The sequence below is a fragment of the Myotis daubentonii genome, chromosome 19, assembly GCF_963259705.1.
Source record: "Myotis daubentonii chromosome 19, mMyoDau2.1, whole genome shotgun sequence".
NCBI lineage: Eukaryota > Metazoa > Chordata > Mammalia > Chiroptera > Vespertilionidae > Myotis > Myotis daubentonii.
The window spans coordinates 11,615,778-11,638,274 of NC_081858.1; the positions used below are offsets into that span (position 1 = coordinate 11,615,778).

The 22,497-nt window shown below is 41.1% G+C and overlaps 2 protein-coding genes and 2 long non-coding RNA genes across 5 annotated transcripts; 3 read left to right on the plus strand and 1 right to left on the minus strand.

Moving 5' to 3' along the window:
- The first annotated feature begins 68 nt into the window (after positions 1-68).
- Positions 69-8,059, plus strand: GPN3 (GPN-loop GTPase 3). 2 transcript variants are annotated; one of them, XM_059676923.1, is made up of 8 exons: positions 69-224; positions 945-1,053; positions 3,762-3,929; positions 5,203-5,327; positions 5,897-6,012; positions 6,154-6,250; positions 6,759-6,887; positions 7,440-8,059. In XM_059676923.1, exons 1-8 carry the CDS (start codon positions 177-179, stop codon positions 7,500-7,502), a joined length of 855 nt encoding a protein of 284 aa, XP_059532906.1. In that variant the 5' UTR covers positions 69-176; the 3' UTR covers positions 7,503-8,059. The 2 variants fall into 2 exon arrangements, with proteins under 2 accessions (XP_059532906.1, XP_059532904.1); XM_059676921.1 differs by having other exon boundaries at positions 87-224; positions 929-1,053.
- LOC132222081 (uncharacterized) lies at positions 1,066-3,461 on the plus strand. Its single transcript, XR_009450149.1, has 2 exons — positions 1,066-1,875; positions 2,101-3,461. It is a non-coding gene; the product is annotated as an uncharacterized LOC132222081 (long non-coding RNA).
- A 1,147-nt stretch (positions 8,060-9,206) lies between the features above and the next one.
- ARPC3 (actin related protein 2/3 complex subunit 3) lies at positions 9,207-19,855 on the plus strand. Its single transcript, XM_059676928.1, has 7 exons — positions 9,207-9,363; positions 12,061-12,160; positions 14,945-15,021; positions 16,915-16,983; positions 18,256-18,382; positions 18,976-19,070; positions 19,554-19,855. The coding sequence occupies exons 1-7, from the start codon at positions 9,358-9,360 to the stop codon at positions 19,614-19,616; spliced, it is 537 nt and encodes a 178-aa protein (XP_059532911.1). The 5' UTR covers positions 9,207-9,357; the 3' UTR covers positions 19,617-19,855.
- LOC132222082 (uncharacterized) lies at positions 15,953-19,602 on the minus strand. Its single transcript, XR_009450150.1, has 2 exons — positions 19,494-19,602; positions 15,953-16,337 (listed from the first exon to the last, which is right to left on the minus strand). It is a non-coding gene; the product is annotated as an uncharacterized LOC132222082 (long non-coding RNA).
- Positions 19,856-22,497: the final 2,642 nt, after the last annotated feature.

The following is a 22,497-nucleotide window of genomic DNA, read 5'->3' on the forward strand; positions in this document are numbered from 1 at the left end:
TTTGGCCTGCGGGATGCTCCGTACTCGGAGGTGTGGCATGTAAACGGAACTTGGGTTGTGATTGGTTCGCACCCCGTTCCCGGAACCGAGGGCGTCGCGCGAAGGCTGAAGGGAGCGTGGCGGCCGCTCTTGGGGAGTGCTGCGCGGCGGGCGGCTCCGGGATCTCGGGAGCTGCCATGCCTCGGTATGCGCAGCTGGTCATGGGCCCCGCAGGCAGCGGGAAGGTGAGGATTTGGCGGAAGAAGGAGGGGAGAGTAGAAGCTCGTGGGAGGCAGGGAGGTTCGGGTCCTGAGGAGGGGACTGGCGGGTGTTTGTATTGGGGACCCTGAGACCCTGGGCAGCTCCCTTCTGCTGTCTGGGCTTCGGTACCCTGTTCGTTGTTGTTTTGAAAGGAGAGGAGTGATCGTTGCTAATACTTATTTGTATACTTAAGCCCCAGATACTGCGCTGAGCACCTCATTTGTTTCCACAACAACCCTCTAAAATACGCCCTTTTAATCCGGCTGTTACAAGGGAAATGAGACACAAAGGTTCTTTGCTCGGGATCACAGCTAGTAAGTAGCGGCTGGTATCCAGTTTTTTAACATATATTTTTATTGACTTCAGAGAGGGAGAAACAGAAACATCAATGATGAGAGAGAAAATCATGGATCGGCTGCCTCCTGCACGCCCCCAACTGGGGATGGAGCCTGCAAGCTGGCCACGTGCCCCAACCAGGAATCAAACCGTGACCTTCTGGTTCAGAGGTCGATGTTTAACCGCTGAGCCACACCAGCCGGGCTGGAACCCAGTGTTGTCTCATCCGGCCCTGTCTGGCTCCCAGGGATCGGTGAAGGCCTAGTTTTGTCCCTAGCAGACACTGCCCCCGGCTAGTCCTTCTGGGGCTGCAGGAGGTAACATTACACTGCTGTTGCTCTGATCCCTTGAGCCCTGTGACATTACAGAGTACTTACTGCGCCACCATGGTCCAGCACTGTGAAGCCCTCAATCGGTCTGTCCAGGTCGTGAACCTTGATCCTGCAGCAGAACACTTCAACTACTCCGTAATGGCTGGTGAGTCCTGAGCACAGCTTTCCCCCTCCTTCAGGAGAATCAAGGGGGTGAGGAGGCCGGGCGTGCTGGCTGCTCGGCATCGAAGCTGAAATATTATTACTGCAGTCTGGTCCCCTGGTTAAATGGTGAGCAGTATGAGGCTGAGTGTCATTTGATGACATACATTTATGTTCAACAGTATCCTTTCTCGTCGTCTCTTAGTACTAAATTCAAGTAAGTAGGTGCCTTCCTCCCTACCCCCTTCCCTTCTGTACTTTCCATGCTTAGTGCTGCTACGGGGAATCTGGTTTACTGCTCATCATCCTCTGAGTGAGCCCCCTCAATGTTTGTTTGTTTTTTTTAACTCTTAATGTATTCAAGTGTCTGTGGAACAAGACATACGAATCCTACTTTTGTGTACCTTTTCGTCAGGGAGATAAGCAATAAGCAGCATGCTACAGATTGAGATAAAGACTGCCAGTAGGCTGATTAGAGGGAATAACTAGAGGAGATTGCTTTAGGTAGTGTAGTCAGGGATGGTGTCTCGGGAGGAGAGGATATTTGGGCCCAGCCCTAAAGATGGCAATATGCTCATCAAGCTGGGGAAAGGCTTTCTAAAATGAGAGCACATCAAGGTCAATACATAGCCTTAGAGATGGAAAAGGGTTTGATTTATTCCAGAAAAATCAAAGATTTTGATGAGTTGGAGCATAATGAGTGAAAGAAAGAAGTGGGTAGGAGCTAGTAGGAGATGAGAAGTTTTGGTTTTATCCTGTGTGTGTGGTTTTTTTTTAAAACTTATTTTTATTAATTGTAATTCATCTGGTGGGTCCAACAGAATTTGTTTCAACACTTTTTTAAAAAAATATATTAATTTTTTACAGAGAGGAAGGGAGAGGGATAGAGAGCTAGAAACATTGATGAGAGAGAAACATGGGTAAGCCGCCTCCTGCACACTCCCTACTGGGAATGTGCCCGCAACCAAAGATACATGCCCTTGACTGGAATCGAACCTGGGACCCTTGAGTCCGCAGGCTGACGCTCTATCCACTGAGCCAAACCGGTCAGGGCTCAACACTTTTTTTGTTGTTAATCCTCACCCAAGGATATTTTTTCCAGTGATTTTTAGAGAGAATGGAAGGGTGGGGGAGAGACAAAGAGAGTGAAACATCCATGTGAGAGAGATACATCGATTGATTGCCTCCCACATGTACCCCAACCAGGGCCAGGGTTAAGCCTGCAACTGAGGCACATGCCCTTGACTGGAATCAAACCCAGGATCCCTCAGTCTGTAGGCCGACGCTTTATCCACTGAGCCAAACCAGCCAGGACTCTACAGTTTTCTTATTCTGTTTGGGCTGCTGTAACAAAATGCCATAGGTGGAGACTTACAAAAAATAGAAATGTATTTCTCACACTTCTGGAGTCTGGAAGTCCAAGATCAGGATGCCTGCACAGTCAGATTCTGGTGAAGACCCAGTTATATTCTGTAGGCTGCCAACTTCTCCCTGTGTCCTCACATAAGGGGGTGAGGGATCCTTAGGGCTTCTTTTATAAGATCCCTCATGACCTAATTACCTCCCTAAGTCCCCAACTCCTAATATCAACACCTTGGGCTTTAGGTTTCGAACATACGAATTTTGGAAGGACACATGTATTGAATCTCTAGCACTTGTCAGCGATGGAATGCCATTAGAGGGTGTTAAGCAGGGGAGAGGGCTGGCATCTGATTTATGTTTTTAAAGATAACTGGCTCTCAGATGACAAATGGACTCTAGAGGGTCAAGAGTAGAAGCAGGGACCAGCAGTGCAGCTATCACAGTTGTCCCAACTTGGCGTCAGATGTTATCCCTGGGAAAGTACGGGGGAAGGTATTATCCACATACATGGGACTGTGAGTGAGGCACAGTTCTCTGGGAACAGAGAATCTAGGTTTGAACACAAAAATAAAAACCTACCGTAGATAGTTAAAAATACTGATTTCCAAAAATCAGTAATAATAGGACCATGCATATACCAGACTTCTTTGAGCTGCTGCTATAGGTGATGTAGCTGTGTTATCGCATATAGTCCTCATCCTCCTACACTCGGATATATGATTTGTACCCCATCTGTAAATACGGAAGGTGAGGCATAGGAGGGTAAGTAGCTTCCTTGGGCTCATTGTGTTAAGAAACAGTAATTGGTTTTCTTGGTTTGTTTGTTTTGTTCACTGGTTATAGGATACTTAGTGTATATTCACATGGTTCAAAATGGAAAAGGTACAAAAGAGTAAATGTCTCTCCCAGCTCTGTGTCCCAGCAGTCGGCTGCCCTCCTAGGAGGCAGCCAGTATTGCCACTTTCTGGGGTGTGATTATCCATAGAGAATCTATGCATATAAAATCAAAGATGCATATTATTATGTACATATCGTAAGTTTTTGTCTTTTTTTTTTTTTTTAAACACAAACGATGGACTTCTATACCTTACACTTTTCACTTAACAGTGTAACTAGGACATTGGGTCATAATCAAATACTTAAAGAGCTTTTCCTTTTTTATGGCTGCATAGGATTCTGTTGTCTGGCTATACAATAATTACTTCCCACAGACATTGCTATAGGGAATAACCATGTACAGAAAATAATCTCATATGTATGAGTTTTTATGTAATGGTTAATTATCACTTGTGAGGAGGACAGTTTTCAAATGGATGTGCTTCTATTCCGGGGCCTGCCTATCCTTTTCAGACATCCGGGAACTGATCGAGGTGGATGACGTGATGGAGGATGATTCTCTGCGGTTCGGTCCCAATGGAGGATTGGTGTTTTGCATGGAGTACTTTGCCAATAATTTTGACTGGCTAGAGGGCTGTCTTGGCCACGTGGAAGATGACTACATCCTTTTTGACTGTCCAGGTGGGTGAGCCATTTGAATGTGTCATTTTCCTCAAAGTCATGCTGGTCTGTCCTCAGTAGGAGAAAGTGCAGCGAGCATTTGTCATTCTGAATTATACAGATTGCAGTAAGGTACAAAGCTCTGATTCATCGGCTCTAATCATTCATTGAGTTTACTGAGTGCTTAACTTTGTACACTGAGAATACCATAGAGAACCAGGGAGCCATGGTCTCTGCCCTGGTGGAGCTCATAGTCAAGTGGCAGTGCTAGACAGTATAAACAAAAATCACCAAATGTTACTTAATATTCCTTTGTGACGGGAATAGCATAGAGCGGCGGTCACCAACCGGTGGTCCGTGAGGTCCGAAAGGTTGGCGACTGCTGGCATAGACCATCACACAGCAGGGAGGTTAGAGGAGGCTTTGATCCAGTGGCCTGTAGGCTGGGCCATAGCCCGAAGGTGAGGGAGACTGGTCCATGCAAAAGTCACAGCATGTTGTAGGCCTACGGGCCGGAAGGAAGGAGGAGGTGGGTTTGAGGCACCAAAAAGGCTGTTGGGGCTGAAGCACACAGTGCACAAAGGGAAATGTTGTGAAGTGAGGCTGGTAGGGGAGAGAGAAACGCATATGACTTGTTAAGCCAAATTGTGAATTTTAGACTTGAGCTTAACTGAGCTTTGATCATATGTGGCTCTCACTTTTTCCCTTTGCTTTTAATTGAACATACACATACCCACAGAAAAGTTCAGATGTCATAAGTGTTCAGTTTGATGAATATTCCTAAACTGCAATGCCTTTGTAGCACTCGCTTTTTTATTTTTCCTTTTATTGAATTTATTGGGTGACACTGGTTAACAAAATTGTAGCGCTTGCTTTTGATGGGCAAAAACTAAAAAGTATGATGAACCTCATGATTTTGTGATTGCTTCAAGAGGCTAGAAGACTCCTTAAAATGGAATATATTACTACCAGGGCTTGACTTCCTTTCTTTAAATTTTTTAAAATATATTTTCATTGATTTCAGAGAGGAAGGGAGAGGGAAAGAGAGAAACATCAATGATGAGAGAGAATCATTGATCGGCTGCCTCCTGCATGCCCCTACTAGGGATTGAGCCCTCAACCCGGGCCTGTGCCCTGACTGGGAATTGAACCGTGACCTCCTGGTCAATGCTCAACCACTGTGCCACTCCAGCAGGGCAGTTTGTCTGTCTTTTTCAACCATCTTATGGGTAAATTTTTTTTGTATTTTTTAACATTTTCTGATTGTAATAGTCTTGCAATTTTCTTCATGTAGGTCAGATCGAGTTGTATACGCATCTGCCTGTGATGAAACAACTGGTCCAGCAGCTAGAACAGTGGGAGTTCCGAGTCTGTGGAGTTTTTCTCGTCGATTCACAGTTTATGGTGGAGTCTTTTAAGGTTTGAGGATAAATCTGTTGTTGATATTTCATTCATGGGTGCAAGCAGATGGCAGTCTCCTTTAATCATTGTGTGATTCCGGACATTTCACAAACTATAGAGTTACTTTGTATCCCTTATAAAATTATTATAATAATGTATTTTCATTTCACATGGTAAATTATGATATTATATGGAGAACTACTTACTGAGAAAAATGAGGCAGATGCATATTATGTATGTGCATTTTTAATTTTCTGAGGGCTATTTGTCTAGTTTATGAATTGTCTAAAACTTTATTTCTCATTAATAGCGCTTAGGGAATTTTTTATGGGAAAGAAGGTTAAAGATATAGTCTAAATTGAGATTTGTGACCACCACAGATTAAATCTACACCTTTTTTCTCCTCACCTTTGGAAACCAAGGGACAGCCCTCTGATTAGTGGACTGTCCTTTCTTTAGGATCAGTGCTTCTTTGATTGAGGCCAGTTCTGCTCCAGTGAGGCACAGAAGCCTCTCTTTCATGCAGAGACCAGGGAACTTTGTTGGCACCTGTAGATTTATCTTCCCTTTCCTGTTTCCTTCTTCAGTTTATTTCTGGCATCTTGGCGGCCCTGAGCGCTATGATCTCTCTAGAAATTCCACAAGTTAACATCATGACGAAAATGGACCTGCTGAGTAAGAAAGCTAAGAAGGAAATTGAGAAGTGAGTTCATGGCCTCCACTACAATCAGATCTCAATTGCAGCGATGAATCTTCTAAGCTTTATTTACATGTGAGGTTCTGTCTGTCTGTAAATTGGATTTCTTCTTCCTTTTATTCATCAGTCTCTTTCTCACTTTTAAAGGTTTCTAGATCCAGACATGTATTCTTTATTAGATGATTCCACAAGTGACTTAAGAAGCAAAAAATTCAAAAAATTGACTAAAGCTGTATGTGGACTGGTAAGCTGGTTAAATTTTTGTTGTTGTTGTTTTTTGTTATTCATCGATGTCCAGTCAGTGGCCAACATTACGGAAAGCACAATCCAGTCCTACTTGCTCGCAATGGGGAGGTGGTGGTGACAGGCTGTGGGCTGGCCAGTCAGCAGTTTAATTTTTTTTTCCACACGACCCCCCCCCCCCCAGTTTAATTTAGAAGCAGTTATTGGTGATAGCCAGTAAATTAACTGACATGTCCATTATCCCAAGCCATTTTGGGAATTCAGAACTGTCTGTGCCCCTGTTGAAATTTCCAGTGGTTGTTGAATTCAGATAAATGCCTATGAAACAGTACCTAGTTATGTAGTAAGTTGAGTGTTCTGGTAAGTCAAACCAGAAAAATGAATATTGATTTTCCGTTTTGTCTCTGTCTATCAAATGATAAATGGTTATAAACCTCAAATATATAAGTTGAAAATTAAGCATGTTGCACAGTTTCAGAATGACCCTTTCTGAAATCTCCAACTTATAGATTGACGACTACAGCATGGTTCGATTTTTGCCTTACGATCAGTCAGATGAAGAAAGCATGAACATTGTATTACAGCATATTGATTTTGCCATTCAGTATGGAGAAGACTTGGAATTTAAAGAACCAAAGGTAATTCCTGGTTTAGGGTATTTATTGGCTTTTAGTAAAAATGTTTGCCGGCAATCCTTGATCTCCTGTGTAATCCAGAAACTCAAATTAATTTTTGTCTTAGTGGTGGCAGTAACCTGGGCTTCTCTGGGTGATTCCTGAAATTGACTCCTGAGCTCAAAGAGCAATATCAGTTTTACTCTATTTTTTATTGAGACACTATTACTGGTTTATGTTTCTTAGTACTCAGAGCTTGGGATAGATGCAAAAAGGAGGTAAAATCCAATTGAATTTGGGCTGTCCTCACATAGGTCAATAGAAAGACTAACGATACTTTTCAGTAGGGTATTAGCACAGTAAGATAGCTGAGAACTGGTGTAAGAAATGCTTCTAGCCCTGGCTTCTGTGACTCAGTGTGTTGGAATGTGGTCCCATGCATGGAAGGGTCATGGATTTAATTCCCAGTCAGGGCACATACCTGAGTTGCAGGTTTTAATTCCCTGTCAGTGTGCATACTATGTCTAACTTAGGGGAGACCAATGTATTTTCTCTTTTGTGTTTCCTTTGTGTCAGGAACATGAAGATGAGTCGTCTTCTATGTTGGATGAATATTTTCAAGAACATCAGAATGAATAAAGAGTTTATTAACATGTAAATGTATATGTGCAAAGAGCTTGTGGCTGAACCGGCAAAATATTTTTCTCAAAGGATGCAATACTAAAAAGCTGCTTATTTTAATGAAAAAAATAATACTTGGCTCTTTATCAACAGCACACCTGAGTCAAGTTCTTGGTTATTCTGAAACTGCTGCTGTTTAAAGTGGAATCTTTTAGTGTTATATTTTTACTAAGCATCAGTTTAGATTTTAAAAGTTGAAATTGAAATTAATTCACATAGATTTGTATATAATGTAAATTAGCACCTGTGGTACAGTTAGGACCAGTCTACCTTTATTTTTTCTGTTTGGTTTTGTTATTTTTGAAGGTTTTTTTGGAGGAGCAGGAATTATTGTAACAAAATATGTATATCCAAAGGTGAAAATCTGTAGGATATAGGTAGAAACATTGTTTATATGTATTCCAAATTTCTACATTGAAAATGTATTATTTGTATAATTAAAAAATGAAAAGTGACTAATTTTTAAAGATACGTATGTATATAAATAAAAGAAACAGCATTAACCTTTCATTACACTCTTGTTCTCCATTCATAATTTGAAATAACAGCCAGGGAAAATTTTTGAATTTGTAAAATTTCCCAAGTAGGAGATGCCAGACACTGGGAATAAAATGGGAGCTTGACAAAACCTTATTCTTTTTTTTTTCTTCTTTTTTTTTTAAATCCTTATTCTTTGGAGCTGACGTGCTGGGTCCTTGAGATTAACCATAAACAGGGAAGCCTCTGATAAAGAATGGGAAGAAGAAACAGTAATGAAAGGGAAAGTGATAACAGGCTACTTTGGGCTCATTGTCAAAGAAGGCGCCTCCTATTTGACAGGAGACCAAAATGAGAAGTCAGGGTGGGAACCAGGAGCAAAGTGTTCTAGTCTGGGGAACTGGCAGAAGAAATGGGCCAAAGCAGGAATGAACTTGTCTTTTAACATGAGGTGCTTTCTAGTAATTTTAAAATTCCTGAGCCTTAGAAGTTCTCAGCACATTACATGCAATTCATTCATCCTCACAAAACTGAATTAAGTACTGTTATCTCCATTTACAGGTGAGGAAACTGATTAGCTAGATTAGCCCAAAATTACAGAGCCTGGTAAGTGGAGGAGCTGGAATTCGAATCCAGAGACCATTTTCTCAGTCATTACACAAAGAATTGCAGTACAGAGTAACCCACAAATCCCTTACCAATGGGCTCTCCATTTTTAAAACTAGTAGGTTCATTCATTCCCTTAGCAAAAATTTATTAATGCTTATGTATCATCACATTTTTTTTTAGACAGGGGTACACAGCAGTGAACAAAACAGACAAAAATCCCTGCCTTTTTGATGTTCACATTGATGAGATAAATACCAAAAGTAGTTAAGAGGGAAGACTATGAACCAGGAGTTCATGGTTCGAATCAGGTCAGGGCACCTGCCTGGGTTGCGGGCTGATCCCCAGTGTGGGGCGTGCAGGAAGCAGACGATCCATGATTCTCATTGATGTTTTTATCTCTCTCCTTTCCTCTCTAAAGTCAATTTTGAAAGTATTAAAAAATAAAATAGTGTGACCCAGGTAATGCTTCACAGGGATTTGTAACCCCAAGACCCATCGCCAGCTCCAGGCCTCACGCATGCGTGACACTCAGCCTCTACTTAGGGCTGGCGCGCCCCCTGGCGCCCCTTCGGATTCCCGCAGCCCCAGCAGCCAGGCCGGAAGCGCAAATCGTCCCCTCGCCCTCCTCTTCCGGTTCACTTCCGCCTACCCCGCCCAAGCGCCGGACCGGAAGCTCCTCTCACTAACCCGATTCTCCTCATTGAGTTGAAACTCGGGAGACGTCAAGATGCCGGTAAGGAGCCCGAGTCAGGGTGTGAGGTGATGGCGAGAATTGGGGAGAGCGGTGAGAAATGTGCGTGCGCCGAGAGAAGCGGGCCAAGCCCGTCGGAGAGGAAGCAGGGTCCAGAGCGGGGGAGAGGGGAGGTAGCCAGTTCCTGTCGGATTGGGGACCGGCGAGTGTCGGTCAGGGGTACGAGAGGCTGCCTCGGCCCTCTGGCCCCTTCTCTCCAGTGCCGACCCCACCTTTGCCCTTTCTGTACCCCACCCCCACCCCCCACCTCCGACACTGGCTGGGTCCCCAAAGCCTCATGGAGCCACTAAGTCAAGGGGAGGCACTTTCTATTTTTCATTTTTCTAGTCCAGGGTCCGGCTTCTCCTTTTTTCTGAAACCCCACTTCCTTCTCCAACCCAGGGGACGGGTCCCTTCCGCTTCCTGTCCTCTGTCAGACCCCACTTCCTCCCCTGGGGCCGCCACCCCTGCGCTGTTGGTTTAGGGCCCCCGGGGCAAACGCAAGGGCCGAGCCTGGTTTCCACACGTTTCAGGTTTATTGTCCATTCTAATAGGAGTAAAATGAGTGGTGGTCTGGTTTCTCGTCATTTCTGATAGCCAATCTGTGGGGTAGATTTATCGCCGTCGTGGTAGGCCTCCATTTTGCAGATTAGGGAAAAGGAAGTTTTCAACAACATGGGATTATTCCAGCAAACATTACTGAGCACCTACTGCGTGCTAAGCACGGTTCAGCAGTGACTAGGGCAGCAAATCCCTGTTCTTACGGAGTTTACATTCTAATAGGGAATGCAAATAAAATGAGGTAATTTATGATAATGACAAATGCTATGAAGAACATAGATGGGGAACAAGACAGTGGTTGTAGCTGGTGAAGGGGATGGTGGAGGCTGCTTTAGATGAAGCATGTCTGTGATTAAAAAAAAAGGCGCAAGCCATAGTTATCAGTACAAATATTGTGAATTCCATAGCGACCATTTGATTCCTGATGTGTTCCAGGCAGGCCCTGAGCTACACTTTATATATAAATTAGCCCATTTAATCCTCACAGTGATCCTATGAAGTAGATTGTAATTCTTTGTTTAAAAAAAATTTTTTTTAATTTATTGATTTCAGAGAGGGAGAGAGAGATAGAAACATCAATGATGAGAGAGAATCATTGATCGGCTGCCTCCTGCACGCCCCCTACTGGGGATCGAGCCCGCAATCTGAGCATGTGCCCTTGGCCGGAATCGAACCTGGGACCCTTCAGCCTGGAGGCCCATAGCGAGTCTGTGGGGTAGATTTATCTGAGCCAAACCATCTAGGGCAGATACGTTATTTTCTCATTTTTCAGAGGAGGAACCTGAGGCTGAGAGAAGTTAAGTAATTTACCCAAGGTTGCACTCTAGTGCAAACGCCTTGGTAAGCCAGGTTTGAAGCCAGTACTCTACAAGCCCTGCGCTCATTCCAGTTGGACACGGAGCACTTATTTAATACCTTGATATTACTCAATTAATATCTGTCTTCTCCATTAGCCCGAAAGTTCTTCAAGGATGGAGACCATACTAGTCTTGCATACTTGTAAATGACCAAGCCTTGCCTTTAGAAGGTGCTTAGTCATCAGTTGGTGAATGAATGAATACATGAATGGGGCCCGTGTTGTCTTACAAAAAGCCAGACATTTTGTAAAAGGCAGAACTAGGAATCATATACATATAGCTCTCATAAATGTGAGTTTACCCCCTTCGTCCTTTAACTCAAACCTCCCCAATGAAGGTGGTATATTTTCCTCAATATACAAATTTGGAAACAGATTAAGAAAAGTGATGTTTTGGTCAAAGATATAAAGCTAGGAAGTGGCAGAACAGAAAAACTAGTGCTTGGGTTCGGGCTTAACCACAGCTGATGGGTGGGTACTCCTGCTTTATATAATGTTTGCCTATTTCTGCAGTGTAACTATTCCCACCAGTTGCCAGTGTGATGTCACTGAATGTAAAATGGAAAGAGATGCACAGTAGCACCCCATTCATTATGTACTGGTAGTGCTATTTCTGCCATCAAGATACAAAAGACATAAATAACTTTAAGATCATGGGCAACAGTAAAATAATTTTTAAAAATAAGGAGTAATGCATTTTGAATCTTTATTACCTTTGTTTTTAATATAATTTATTGCAAATTTGGGTCAGCTTTAGCTCAAGCGGTTACTTCGGATTCTGCTTGTTGCAGACACATAATTTATTGCAAATTTATATAATTTAATTTTTGAAAATTCCTAAAAAGGTAACAATTGGTTTTTTTTTTGTTTTTTTTTTTTTTAATATATATTTTATTGATTGTTTACAGAGAGGAAGGGAGAGAGAGAGAGAGTTAGAAACATCGATGGGAGAGAAACATCGATCAGCCACCTCCTGCACATCTCCCACTGGGGATGTGCTCGCAACCCAGGTACATGCCCTTGACCGGAATCGAACCTGGGACCCCTCAGTCCGCAGGCCGACTCTCTATCCACTGAGCCAAACCGGTTTCGGCAGCAGTTGGTTTTCATGAGCCAGTAAGAGCCAGCTCTGCATATTGCTGCCACCCTCCCCTCTGCCACACGCCCTAGTTCATCTTTGGGTGGTTTACTCTTTTTTTTCCCTTTGGAGAAATGTACTTGATTGTCTTGCTGACATTTGTTCTGCTTCTGTTTCTGTATTCTTATCCGGCTTGCCACTACAGGCTTACCACTCTTCTCTCATGGACCCCGACACCAAACTCATTGGAAACATGGCACTGTTGCCCATCAGAAGTCAGTTCAAAGGACCTGCCCCTAGAGAGAGTAAGTCAAAACCCCTTTCCATTATTTTCAGATATTGGTGTGAAGCATCTAGCAACCCTTTGACATTAAGTCAGGGAAATTCTTGGCTCAGTCCTCTGTCTCTGGTTGCCGTTGTATTTTCTATTTGTTTGGTGGATATTGCTTTTTAGGCCTTTCAAGATTATGGGTATATGTTGCATCTAATAGGAAACTATCTTTGCTGCTAATTTCTCCAGAATATTTTGTTGAGGGAAGAGAGACAATGTTGACACTTAAATCTTGACTGTTTCTGTTATGACTGTCAGTTCTTACAAACTAATCTAATGCTGCTACTTCCATGTCCCTACCCCTTCTCTGTTATCAAGCTGGAAAAAAATTTTTTTTTTAATTTTTTTAAATTTCATTTTCCATCCTTATCTGAGGATATTTTTCCACTGATTTTTAGAGAGAGTGGTCTTACCAGGGCCCAGGTCGGGGAGGAGCCTACAACCACTGAGCCACTAAGCCAATCCGAATAGGGCAAAACAAAACATATTTTAACCTCTTTTCCTTCTAGTTCCTTTTTCCATTGCTCAGGAGTTTCAATTTTCAGCAATACCTCAATCTTAAATATATATGTGTATATATTTTTTTTCTAAGATTTTTATATTGACTTTTAGAGATAGAGGAAGGGAAAGGGAGAGAGAGAGAAAAAAAAAATCAATGTGAGAGTGAAACACAAGCCAGAAATGTGCCCCAACCAGAATCTAACTGGCAACCTTTTTGTGCATGGGACAACGCTCAACCAAGTGAGCCACACCAGCCAGGGCTCAATCTTATATGTTAAAAGATGTGTCCTAAAAAACATTACTAATTCTGAATTTTACATCTGCTTTCTTTCTTGGTACTCACATTCCTCCCCCTCCTTCCCCACCCCTGGACCATTTACTGTTCAGAAGCTCCATTCTTTTTAGACACTATCTGAGACTCTTCGGACACATTCTGAGATAATCTGCCAACAGTATGATGTGTATTATATTAGACATGGTTTCCCTGCACCCGGAAAGGGTCTGCACTGAGTTCCATTCATGGTTTCCAAGGCCATGGTTTTAATTAATAATTTTGTACTGAGGCCCTCTCCGTCCTCCTGCCAGACTGTTAGACTTGACCTTTTTAAATTTAATTGCAAGCTCAATAAACCTAATAAATCTGGTGAGTCACTATAGTCTTTACTTGATTTTGAAATGAAATAAAAGGAACAGATGGGGAAAAGAAAGCAGACCAAAGAGAAGAAAAATGACGTAAAAGAAATACAGTGCAAAGAAAAAATAGCCAATGTTGGCTTAGATTCCTTGAGAAGAACCCTTTCAGATCGGCACAAAACACCATATGCTGTGTCAAAAGATGCAATTGACCAAGGGGTTAATCTGATTACCACCCTTTCAGTTCTTTGAAGATTTCTACAGATAAGGAATGACCTGTTACTGTTCCCCAGAGGACTGGATTCAAACCAAATTGGAATTATGGATGAATGTAAGCTTATGCTGGGAGTTAAATAACTCTTAGCATTAATCTGATTATTTACAAATATCTTTTGAACACCTTTTATGTGCCAAATACCCTCCTAGGTTCTGAACCTTGTAGCCTCCCCACCACCTATGGTGACATTTAAAAGAACTAGCTGGTTTTTATAAACACTGTTGAAATCTTTGAGGAAGTTTCCTTTTTTACAGATAAGAAAATAGATTGCAAGGAATACACATCTAGAGTTCAAATTCTATTGAAATTCTTTAGCAGAGAAATGAGCAGGAATAAAGACTACTGATTTACAGCGTATTAAAACTTCAGGATTATTTTGCATTTCTGCTGTATGAGAGGGATAGCAGGCATGGGCAAGAGATAAAAATAACTGTTTCTGTGTTGCTGAAACCAGCTGCTGGATACCAAGACCCTGGGATTGTAACCTTTTTAAAATAAAGAAAAGGAAAACAAAAAATTGCCAAAAAAATTGTAACGAGATTTGTCTTTGTCACAACAGTATTTCTGGCTTTTTTCAGTTTCTAGCACCTAGAACAGCTTGTGCAAATATATTTGAAGTCATAGTATAAACAGAAAGATGTGCATGGGAACCCCAATGGGTTTCTAAATGACAGTTAAGAGGTGTGTTGTTTTTTCTGAAACTCGTATGTACATTCAAATAAAATTATATTGAATGCTTTTTAAGTCATTTTATTAAAGTTAGTCTATGTCTCAGTCTGTTTTGAGAGATGTCTGGAACGATGTTCACCAAGTGTTAATAGTAGTTATTCCTTGGAAGTGAGATTAGGGTGACAATTAAAAATTCTTTGGGCCCTACCCAGTTTGGCTCAGTGGATAGAGCGCCAGCCTGTGGACTGAAAAGTCCCAGGTTCGATTCCGGTAAAGGGCACATGCCCGGGTTGCTGGCTCAATCACCAGTAGGGGGCGTGCAGGAGGCAGCCAATCAATAATTCTCTCTCATCATTGATGTTTCTGTCTCTCCCTCTCCCTTCCTCTCTGGAAATCAATAAAAATATATATTTTTTAAAAATTGTTTGGTATTGATTAATCTTTCTAATAGTATGTATAGTTTTTATAAAAACAATAAAGCTATAAGAATAAATTATGTATTTATTTCTCTAGAAATTGTCTAAAGACTTTATATTTCAGTAGCCTCATTTTATTTTATTCAACTCCAAAACTTCTGTTCATTAATCTTGGATAACTTTTTTTCATTATAGCTTTCCTAGATGTTATGTTTTGCATTAAGCTAATGTTCTCTGCCCCCTCCCCTTGTATCTTGCTTAGCAAAAGACACAGATATTGTGGATGAAGCCATCTATTACTTCAAGGCCAATGTCTTCTTCAAAAACTATGAAATTAAGGTAAAGTACAGAGTTTTTAATATTTAAGTAATTTTCTGATGGGAAAAAGATCTGGCTGGCAGTCCGGTTGCTCTAAATAAAATGAGATTATATGATTTTAAAAATCCAGAATAGTACTTAATGTTAAGCTTTATGTCAATATTAATTTCTTATTTTTCTTCCAAAGTCTACACCACAGGTTGTCAAATGACAGCCAAAGGGCCAAATCTGACCCACCACCTCTTTGTGAAAAAAGTTTTATTGAAACACAGCTATACACATTTGTTTATATTTTGTCTATGGCTGCTTTCACGCCACAATAGTTGAGTTGAGTAGTTGTAATAAAAACTGCAAAGCCTGAGATATTTATTATCTGGTCTTTGTTTCTTTATCCTACATTAACTAAGTACCTACTATGTACCAGTCTATAATTCAAAATCCTATATGCTATGTTATTTTTTATACACTTCTGTATCCTGGACCTGAGATGGAGAAATAAACTTAAATGACCCTGACCCTTCCTTCAAGCACCCTTTCTCCCTTCTCTTAGTTCTTGGTAGGAATCAGGTCGAGGTGAAGGTAGTAGAGAAGGAGAGAGGGAAATAGAAAAAAATTTCTGAGCTTCCGCTATGAGCAAGTTACAAGAAATGTCAACGCATTTTATGGATAATATTCTAGAATATGAAACTTTAACTTCCTGCCAAACTTTGGCTTTTTGGAATCAAACAGGGTCTGAAATCTTTATTTGTAGATTCTTGGCTTACAAATTGTAGTCTAAATATTCTGTGTTATTAGCAGAGTGTTTTCTGTATCTAATGCATGGTCTTATGTGTTTTATTTGTAATAGGTGTAAATAAATAAAATTCTGCCACATTTCATTCTCGCTTGAATATCACTTGATCTGAAATATAGGAAACTATAGTTTGTTTTTAAACTATAAATCTGTGTAAGCTTTTTTTAAAGTATATTTTTATTTATTTCAGAGAGGAAGGGAGAGAGAAATATCAATGATGAGAGAGAATCATTGGTCAGCTATCTCCTACATGCCCCACACTCTAGGGGTCGAGCCCACAACCCGGGCATGTGCCCTGAATGGGAATTGAACCGCGACCTCCTGATTCACAGGTTGATGCTCAACCATTGAGCCACGCTGGTGGGGCAAATCTGTGTAAACTTTGACCTGAAGTACGTGCCACATTGGATCCATACCCATTCACCTTTTCCACATTTTCCTTTAGGTTAAGAGTTGGGCTTACAGAGCTCTTCAAGAACAAGTCACACGTGAAATATTGTTTCCTCTTGTAGGGTCATGAATGTTTCTGTTCTCGGCAGAGATCCTAAAATGAAAGGGTTTTTTAAAATTAGGGAACCATATGGTGCACCTCAGCTTTCCTGGCAGCTCTGTGAACTCAGCTTCCTACACAGAGTGTGGGGCTGTTGGCACAGTTCCTCAGAAACCCAAGGGCAAGAGGAACGGAGGACAACAGGAGCAGCTCAGGGCAGACAGAAAGGGGGCTTCAGAAGATTGCATTTGGAGAATGGGAATTTTCTTTTAATGTATTTTTATTGATTTCAGAGAGGAAGGGAAAGGGAGAGAAAGATAGAAGCATCAATGATGAGAGAGAATCATTGATTGGCCGCCTCCTGCATGTCCCCCACTGGGCATCAAGCCCACAACCCAGGCATGTGCCCTTGACTGGAATCGAACCCAGGACCCTTCAGTCCACAGGCCGATGCTCTATCCACTGAGCCAAACCAGCTAGGGCTGGAGAATGGGAATTTTTGATGCTATAGTAACTATACTTTCGCAGTTTTCAGTTGGTAATCAAAAGACAAAGATGTGAATTCATTTGTTGCACATAATTGTTAAGCTTTGTTCAGGACTGTTTTTAAGTTTTGTTTTCCCCTCTGTAGAATGAAGCTGATAGAACCTTGATATACATAACTCTCTACATTTCTGAGTGTCTAAAGAAACTCCAAAAGGTAATTAAACTTGCATGATCATCTATCAGGAAAACAAACTACTGATAGGTATTTGGACTCGAGGAGACTTTAAGGGCAAATAGAACATATTTCCTCTGACTTAGAGCTTGGACTTGAAAGAAAAATCTGAATGTAGATTTCTAAACTTACAGTGTAGTTAACTAATCAGAGGATACGGCTTTGCATGTATTTTCCTAAGACAGAAATCTTGAGCAAAAAAAATCCCTTTTAAGCCTTTGGTCCTAGGTTCTTTTTTTTTTTTTTTTTTTAATATATTTTATTGATTTTTTACAGAGAGGAAGGGAGAGGGACAGAGAGTCAGAAACATTGATGAGAAACATGGATCAGCTGCCTCCTGCACACCCCCCACTGAGGATGTGCCTGCAACCATGGCACATGCCCTTGACTGGAATCGAACCCAGGACCTTCAGTACGCAGGCCGACGCTCTATCCACTGAGCCAAACCAGTCAGGGCAGAGGTTCTTTTTTTTAAAGTATATTTTTATTGATTTCAGAGAGGAAAGGAGAGGGAGAGAGAGGTAGAAATATCATTGATGAGAGAGAATCACTGATCAGCTGCCTTCTGCATACCTCCTACTGGGGATCGAACCCGCAACCTGGGCATGTGCCCTTGACCGGAATCAAACCTGGGATCCTTCAGTTTGCAGACTGATGCTCTATCCACAGAGCCAAACCAGCTAGGGCTGGCTCAGAGGTTCTTAACTTGGGAGTCCAAGGATAGAATTCAGGGGTCCATTAACCTGAGTGGGGAAAAATTCCATCTTTCTTTTCACTAATCTGTTACTGAAATTTAGCATTTACTTTCATTATTAATGTGGACAACAACCTACAATTGTTTTAGCAATATTTGTGACTTTTTCTCCATTAGAAACTACAGTATTTTGCATTTAGAGTGGAAGATTTTTTGCAACATTTTTTACACATCACTACTTCAGAATTTAGTTATTAGGGCTATGGCCAGATCTTGTATTTAGTGCATGAATAAAGAAGCACATGTATGACTATAACAAATTTTTTGATATTATAGTTATTGCATTTCAGTATAATTGGTGTCTTTTATAATTCTATGTATTATATTTTAATTATTTAAAACATTATTCTGAGAAGGGGCCCACAGGTAAAGCCTATGGGCAAAAGGTCACCAAAAATATTAACCCCAGTCAAAGCTACTTAAACTAAAAAATTGCAGTTGTATATTATTATCCTTTTCCCTGTAAAATATATGTGTACAAATAATTTTTTTTTTTTTAGTGCAATTCCAAAAGCCAAGGTGAGAAAGAAATGTATACACTGGGAATCACTAATTTTCCCATTCCCGGAGAGCCTGGTTTTCCACTTAACGCAATTTATGCCAAACCTGCAAACAAACAGGAAGACGGTAAGGACAGTATCTCCACCTCTCTCTATATGGCACAAGGTTTTCTCCATGTGACTTTTTACCCCCCTTCTCTTCTTGCCTTGGTTGCTGTACAATTGAGAGTGGAATCATTAGCACATACCTTCTCTTACTAGCCACTCTCAAGAGGTTCTTGATAGCAATATAACATGTAGAGAATCTTTTGGATCAAAATGAATATAGTTATAAAGCCTTTTATTTTTTATTTTATTTTTTTAAATATATTTTATTGATTTATTTTTTACTGAGAGGAAAGGAGAGGGACAGAGAGTTAGAAACATCAATGACAGAGAAACATCGATCAGCTGCCTCTTGCACACTCCCCACTGGGTATGTGCCCGCAACTAAGGTTCATGCCCTTGACCGGAATCGAACCTGGGACCCTTCAGGCCTCAGGCCGACGCTCCATCCACTGAGCCAAACCGGCCAGGGCTATAAAGCCTTTTAGACTGTCATTTCTATTTCTTATCCTGTTTGAATGTACAGAAATAAATTGCAAAGGTCACTGTCCAAATCAGCCACAAGCACATTTGTGATACAGTTTTTTGTGTTGTTCTACCTGCTCCTTATTTTAGAAGTGATGAGGGCCTATTTGCAGCAGCTAAGGCAAGAGACTGGACTGAGACTTTGCGAGAAAGTTTTTGACCCTCAGAATGATAAACCCAGCAAGGTAAGACCCACTTCTTTGCCTATTTAGTTGATAACTCACCTTTTATCCTATAGTCTCCATTAAACAAAACACACTAAGATCTTTCATTGCAAGAAAACCTTTAGTTTCCAAATTGCCGTGTTGTTAAATTTTGAATATGTGCCTTGTACATGGTAGGAGTTCACAGTGAATCAGAGTGCATAATGATTACATATAATTAAAATTTTTGGTTGTCTGGTCTTATATCAGGACAGATTTTTTTAGCATGAGATATCTTGAATGTATTACCTCTATTTTGTCTTCGTAATTTTGAGTAACCTGTAAGTCACTAAATAAAAAATAAATTTTACATTTTTACATGTGGTTTCAAGGAATGTGTATAACATAAGGGCTGCCAGACTAACATAAACTTTAATATTAAATAAATTCATATTCTGGCTTTACCTTGAACTTGCATTGTAATTTCACTGCCACTGTGCGTTCTGTTTTGTCCCCTCGTGTTAGTGGTGGACTTGCTTTGTGAAGAGACAGTTCATGAACAAGAGCCTCTCAGGACCTGGACAGTAACGAGAGCTGGGCAGACACTGTTTCCACAGCGTGGGCAGCATTTTACCACAAGATGTACACAGTTCTTTGCCTTTATTTCATAAAGTTTTATACAGAAGAGAGAAGAGAACATGTCTTTACTTGAAAAGTTCATTATCAAGAATTTGGGGGGGAGAACAAATTGTCAAAGGGTGATTTGAAATTTTCTGCAGTATTAAGCTGGTGCTTAATAAGTAATAATAAAGGAATTTCTAACATTGTGTCAGAAAAACGTTATTCCTTTGCCATTCACTTAACATTTTTTGTAGATATTCATCCTCTTAAAGTGTACAGCTCAGTAGTTTTTAGTATATACGCAAAGTTTTGCAACCATCACTACTAATTCCAGAAAATTTTTACCACCCCCAAACGACGTATTCTTTAGCAGTTACACACACGACCACTCCTCCCCCATTCCTCTCCATCCCCTTCGTCCTAGTCCCTGGCAACCACTGACCTATTTTTCTGTCTCTTCGGATTTGCCTATTCTGGACATTTCACTTCAATGGGGTCATATAACATGTGGCCTTTGTGTCTGGTTTCTTTCACTTAGAACCGTGGTCAGCAAACTGTGGCTCGCAAGCCACATGCGGCTCTGGCCCCTTGAGTGTGGCTCTTCCACAAAATACTACGTGCGGGCGCGCACGTACAGTGCATTGAACCTTCGTGGCCCATGCGCAGAAGTCGGTATTTTGTGGAAGAGCCACACTCAAGGGGCCAAGGAGCCACATGTGGCTCGCAAGCCGCAGTTTGCCAACCACTGACTTAGAACAAGGCTTTCAGGATTTGTCCATGTTATAACTTCGTTCTCTTCCCATTTACCATTTTAACCATTTTTAAGTGTACAGTTCACTGGCATTAATTACATTCCATTCACAATGTTGTGCAACCATCATCTCTATTTATTTATTTTTAAATAATGTTCTTACTGATTTCAGAAAGGGAGAGGGAGACAGAAACAACAATGATGAGAGGGAATCATCCATTGGCTGCCTCCTGCATGCTTCTTACTGGAATTGAGCCAGCAAGCCAGGCATGTGCCCTGACCAGGACTCTAACCATGACCTCATGGTTCATAGGTCCACGCTCAACCATTGAGCCACACTTGCCAGGCCTTCATCTCTACTTATTTACAAAACTTTTTCATGACCCCAAATGGAAACTGACCATTACCTGGTAAACTCTAATCTTTCAATTTCTGAATTTGCCAGTCCCTAGGCCCTCATATAATTGGAATCAAACAAGCTTTGTCCTTTTGTGTCTGGGTTCTTAGCAAAATATCTTCAGGCTTCACCTGTGTTGTAGCAGATAACAGACTGAAGAATCCATTGTCTGAATAGACTGCATTTTGTGTGTCCCGTTTATGGACATCTGGGTGGTTGTACTTTTTTGGTGGTTACGAAAATGTTGCCAAGAACATTCATGTACACATTTTTGTGTGGACATGTTTCCATTTCTCTTGGTTGTATACCTACGAGTGGAATTGCTGAGTCATACGGTAACTATGTTTAACTTTCCGAAGAACTGCCAGGCTGTTTTTTCCACAGTGGCTGTGAGGGTTCTAATTTCTCCACAGCCTCACCAACGCTTCTTTGTCTATAACATCCTAGTGGGTTTGAAGCAGTATCTCATTATAGTTTTTATTTGTATTTCCCTAGTGACTAATGTTGACCATGTTTTCATGTGGATATCGGCCATTTGTTTATCTTTTTTGGAGAAATGTTTATTCAAATCCTTTGCCCATTTTTAACTTGAATTATACTAGACCCTTGTCAGATATGTTTGCAGAAATGTTTTCCCATACTACTGTTCTGGTTTTTCTCTTTCTTGATTATGTCCTTTGAAGTACAGATGTTTTCAATTTGGGTGAAGTCCCATTTGTTTATTTTTACTTCGGCCACTTGTGTTTTTGGTGTCATATCTAAGAAACCATTGCCTAATCCAAAGTGTTGATTTATGCATATTTTATAAGCACTTTATACTTTTAGTTCTTATATTTAGGTCTCTGACCTATTTTGAGTTAATTTTCATATCTATAATAATAAAAGCATAATATGCTAATTAGACTGGACGTCCTTCCGGACATCCTTCCGGACGAAGCCAGGGCTGTGAGGGAAGCCAGGGTCCCGCATGCCAGAGGGAAGCTGCTGCCGACAGCCAGGGGAAGGAAGGCCTGCTCTTGCACGAATTTTGTGCATCGGGCCTCTAGTATGATGTAAGTAGGAGTCCAGCTTTATTCTTTTGCATGTGGCTACCCACTTGTCCCAGCACCATTTGTTGGAAAGACTATTTCCCTTTTAAATTATCTTAGCCCCCTTGTCAAAAATCAGTTAACTATAAATGTATGTGTTTATTTCTGGACTCTCTTATCCATCCTTATGTGACATTCACTTTTATAGCTGGCAGGTTTTTAGCATTTATGAAGTTTTCATTATTTGGCTGACAGAAGTAGCTATTATGTGGGTTCTTCCAAAAACATATGAGACCACGTATTTCCTGGTATGTTAAAATTATAAATTAGATATTTCAGGAAGTGCCTTGAGTCCTTTGGACATAAAGTTACTGACTGCTATATCTATCACACCTTTATGTGTTTGCCTTTTATTTTAAGAGGCTGTTGTGCCCTGGCTGGTTTGGCTCAGCAGTTAGAGCACCATCCCCAGGACCAAAGGGTCAATTCTGGTCAAGGGCACGTTCCTCTGTTGCAGGTTTGATCCCCAGCCTGGTCAGGAGGCAGCCAATGGATGTGTCTTCCTCAACATTGATGTGTTTCTTCCCTCCCCCCCACCCCCACTTCTCTCCCTTCCACTCTCTCTAAAAATCAATGGAAAAAATATCCTTGGGTGAGGATTAAAAAAATAAA

Excerpts from the sequence above, each read along its gene's own strand:
- GPN3 (XM_059676921.1), top strand. The coding sequence starts at position 187 with ATGCGCAGCTGGTCATGGGCCCCGCAGGCAGCGGGAAG. Across the intron at positions 225-928 it reads GCCCCGCAGGCAGCGGGAAG|CCCTGTGACATTACAGAGTA; the intron begins GTGAGGATTTGG and ends TGATCCCTTGAG. Across the intron at positions 1,054-3,761 it reads CAACTACTCCGTAATGGCTG|ACATCCGGGAACTGATCGAG; the intron begins GTGAGTCCTGAG and ends TATCCTTTTCAG.
- ARPC3 (XM_059676928.1), top strand. Across the intron at positions 16,984-18,255 it reads GTCTAAAGAAACTCCAAAAG|TGCAATTCCAAAAGCCAAGG; the intron begins GTAATTAAACTT and ends TTTTTTTTTTAG. Across the intron at positions 18,383-18,975 it reads TGCAAACAAACAGGAAGACG|AAGTGATGAGGGCCTATTTG; the intron begins GTAAGGACAGTA and ends TCCTTATTTTAG.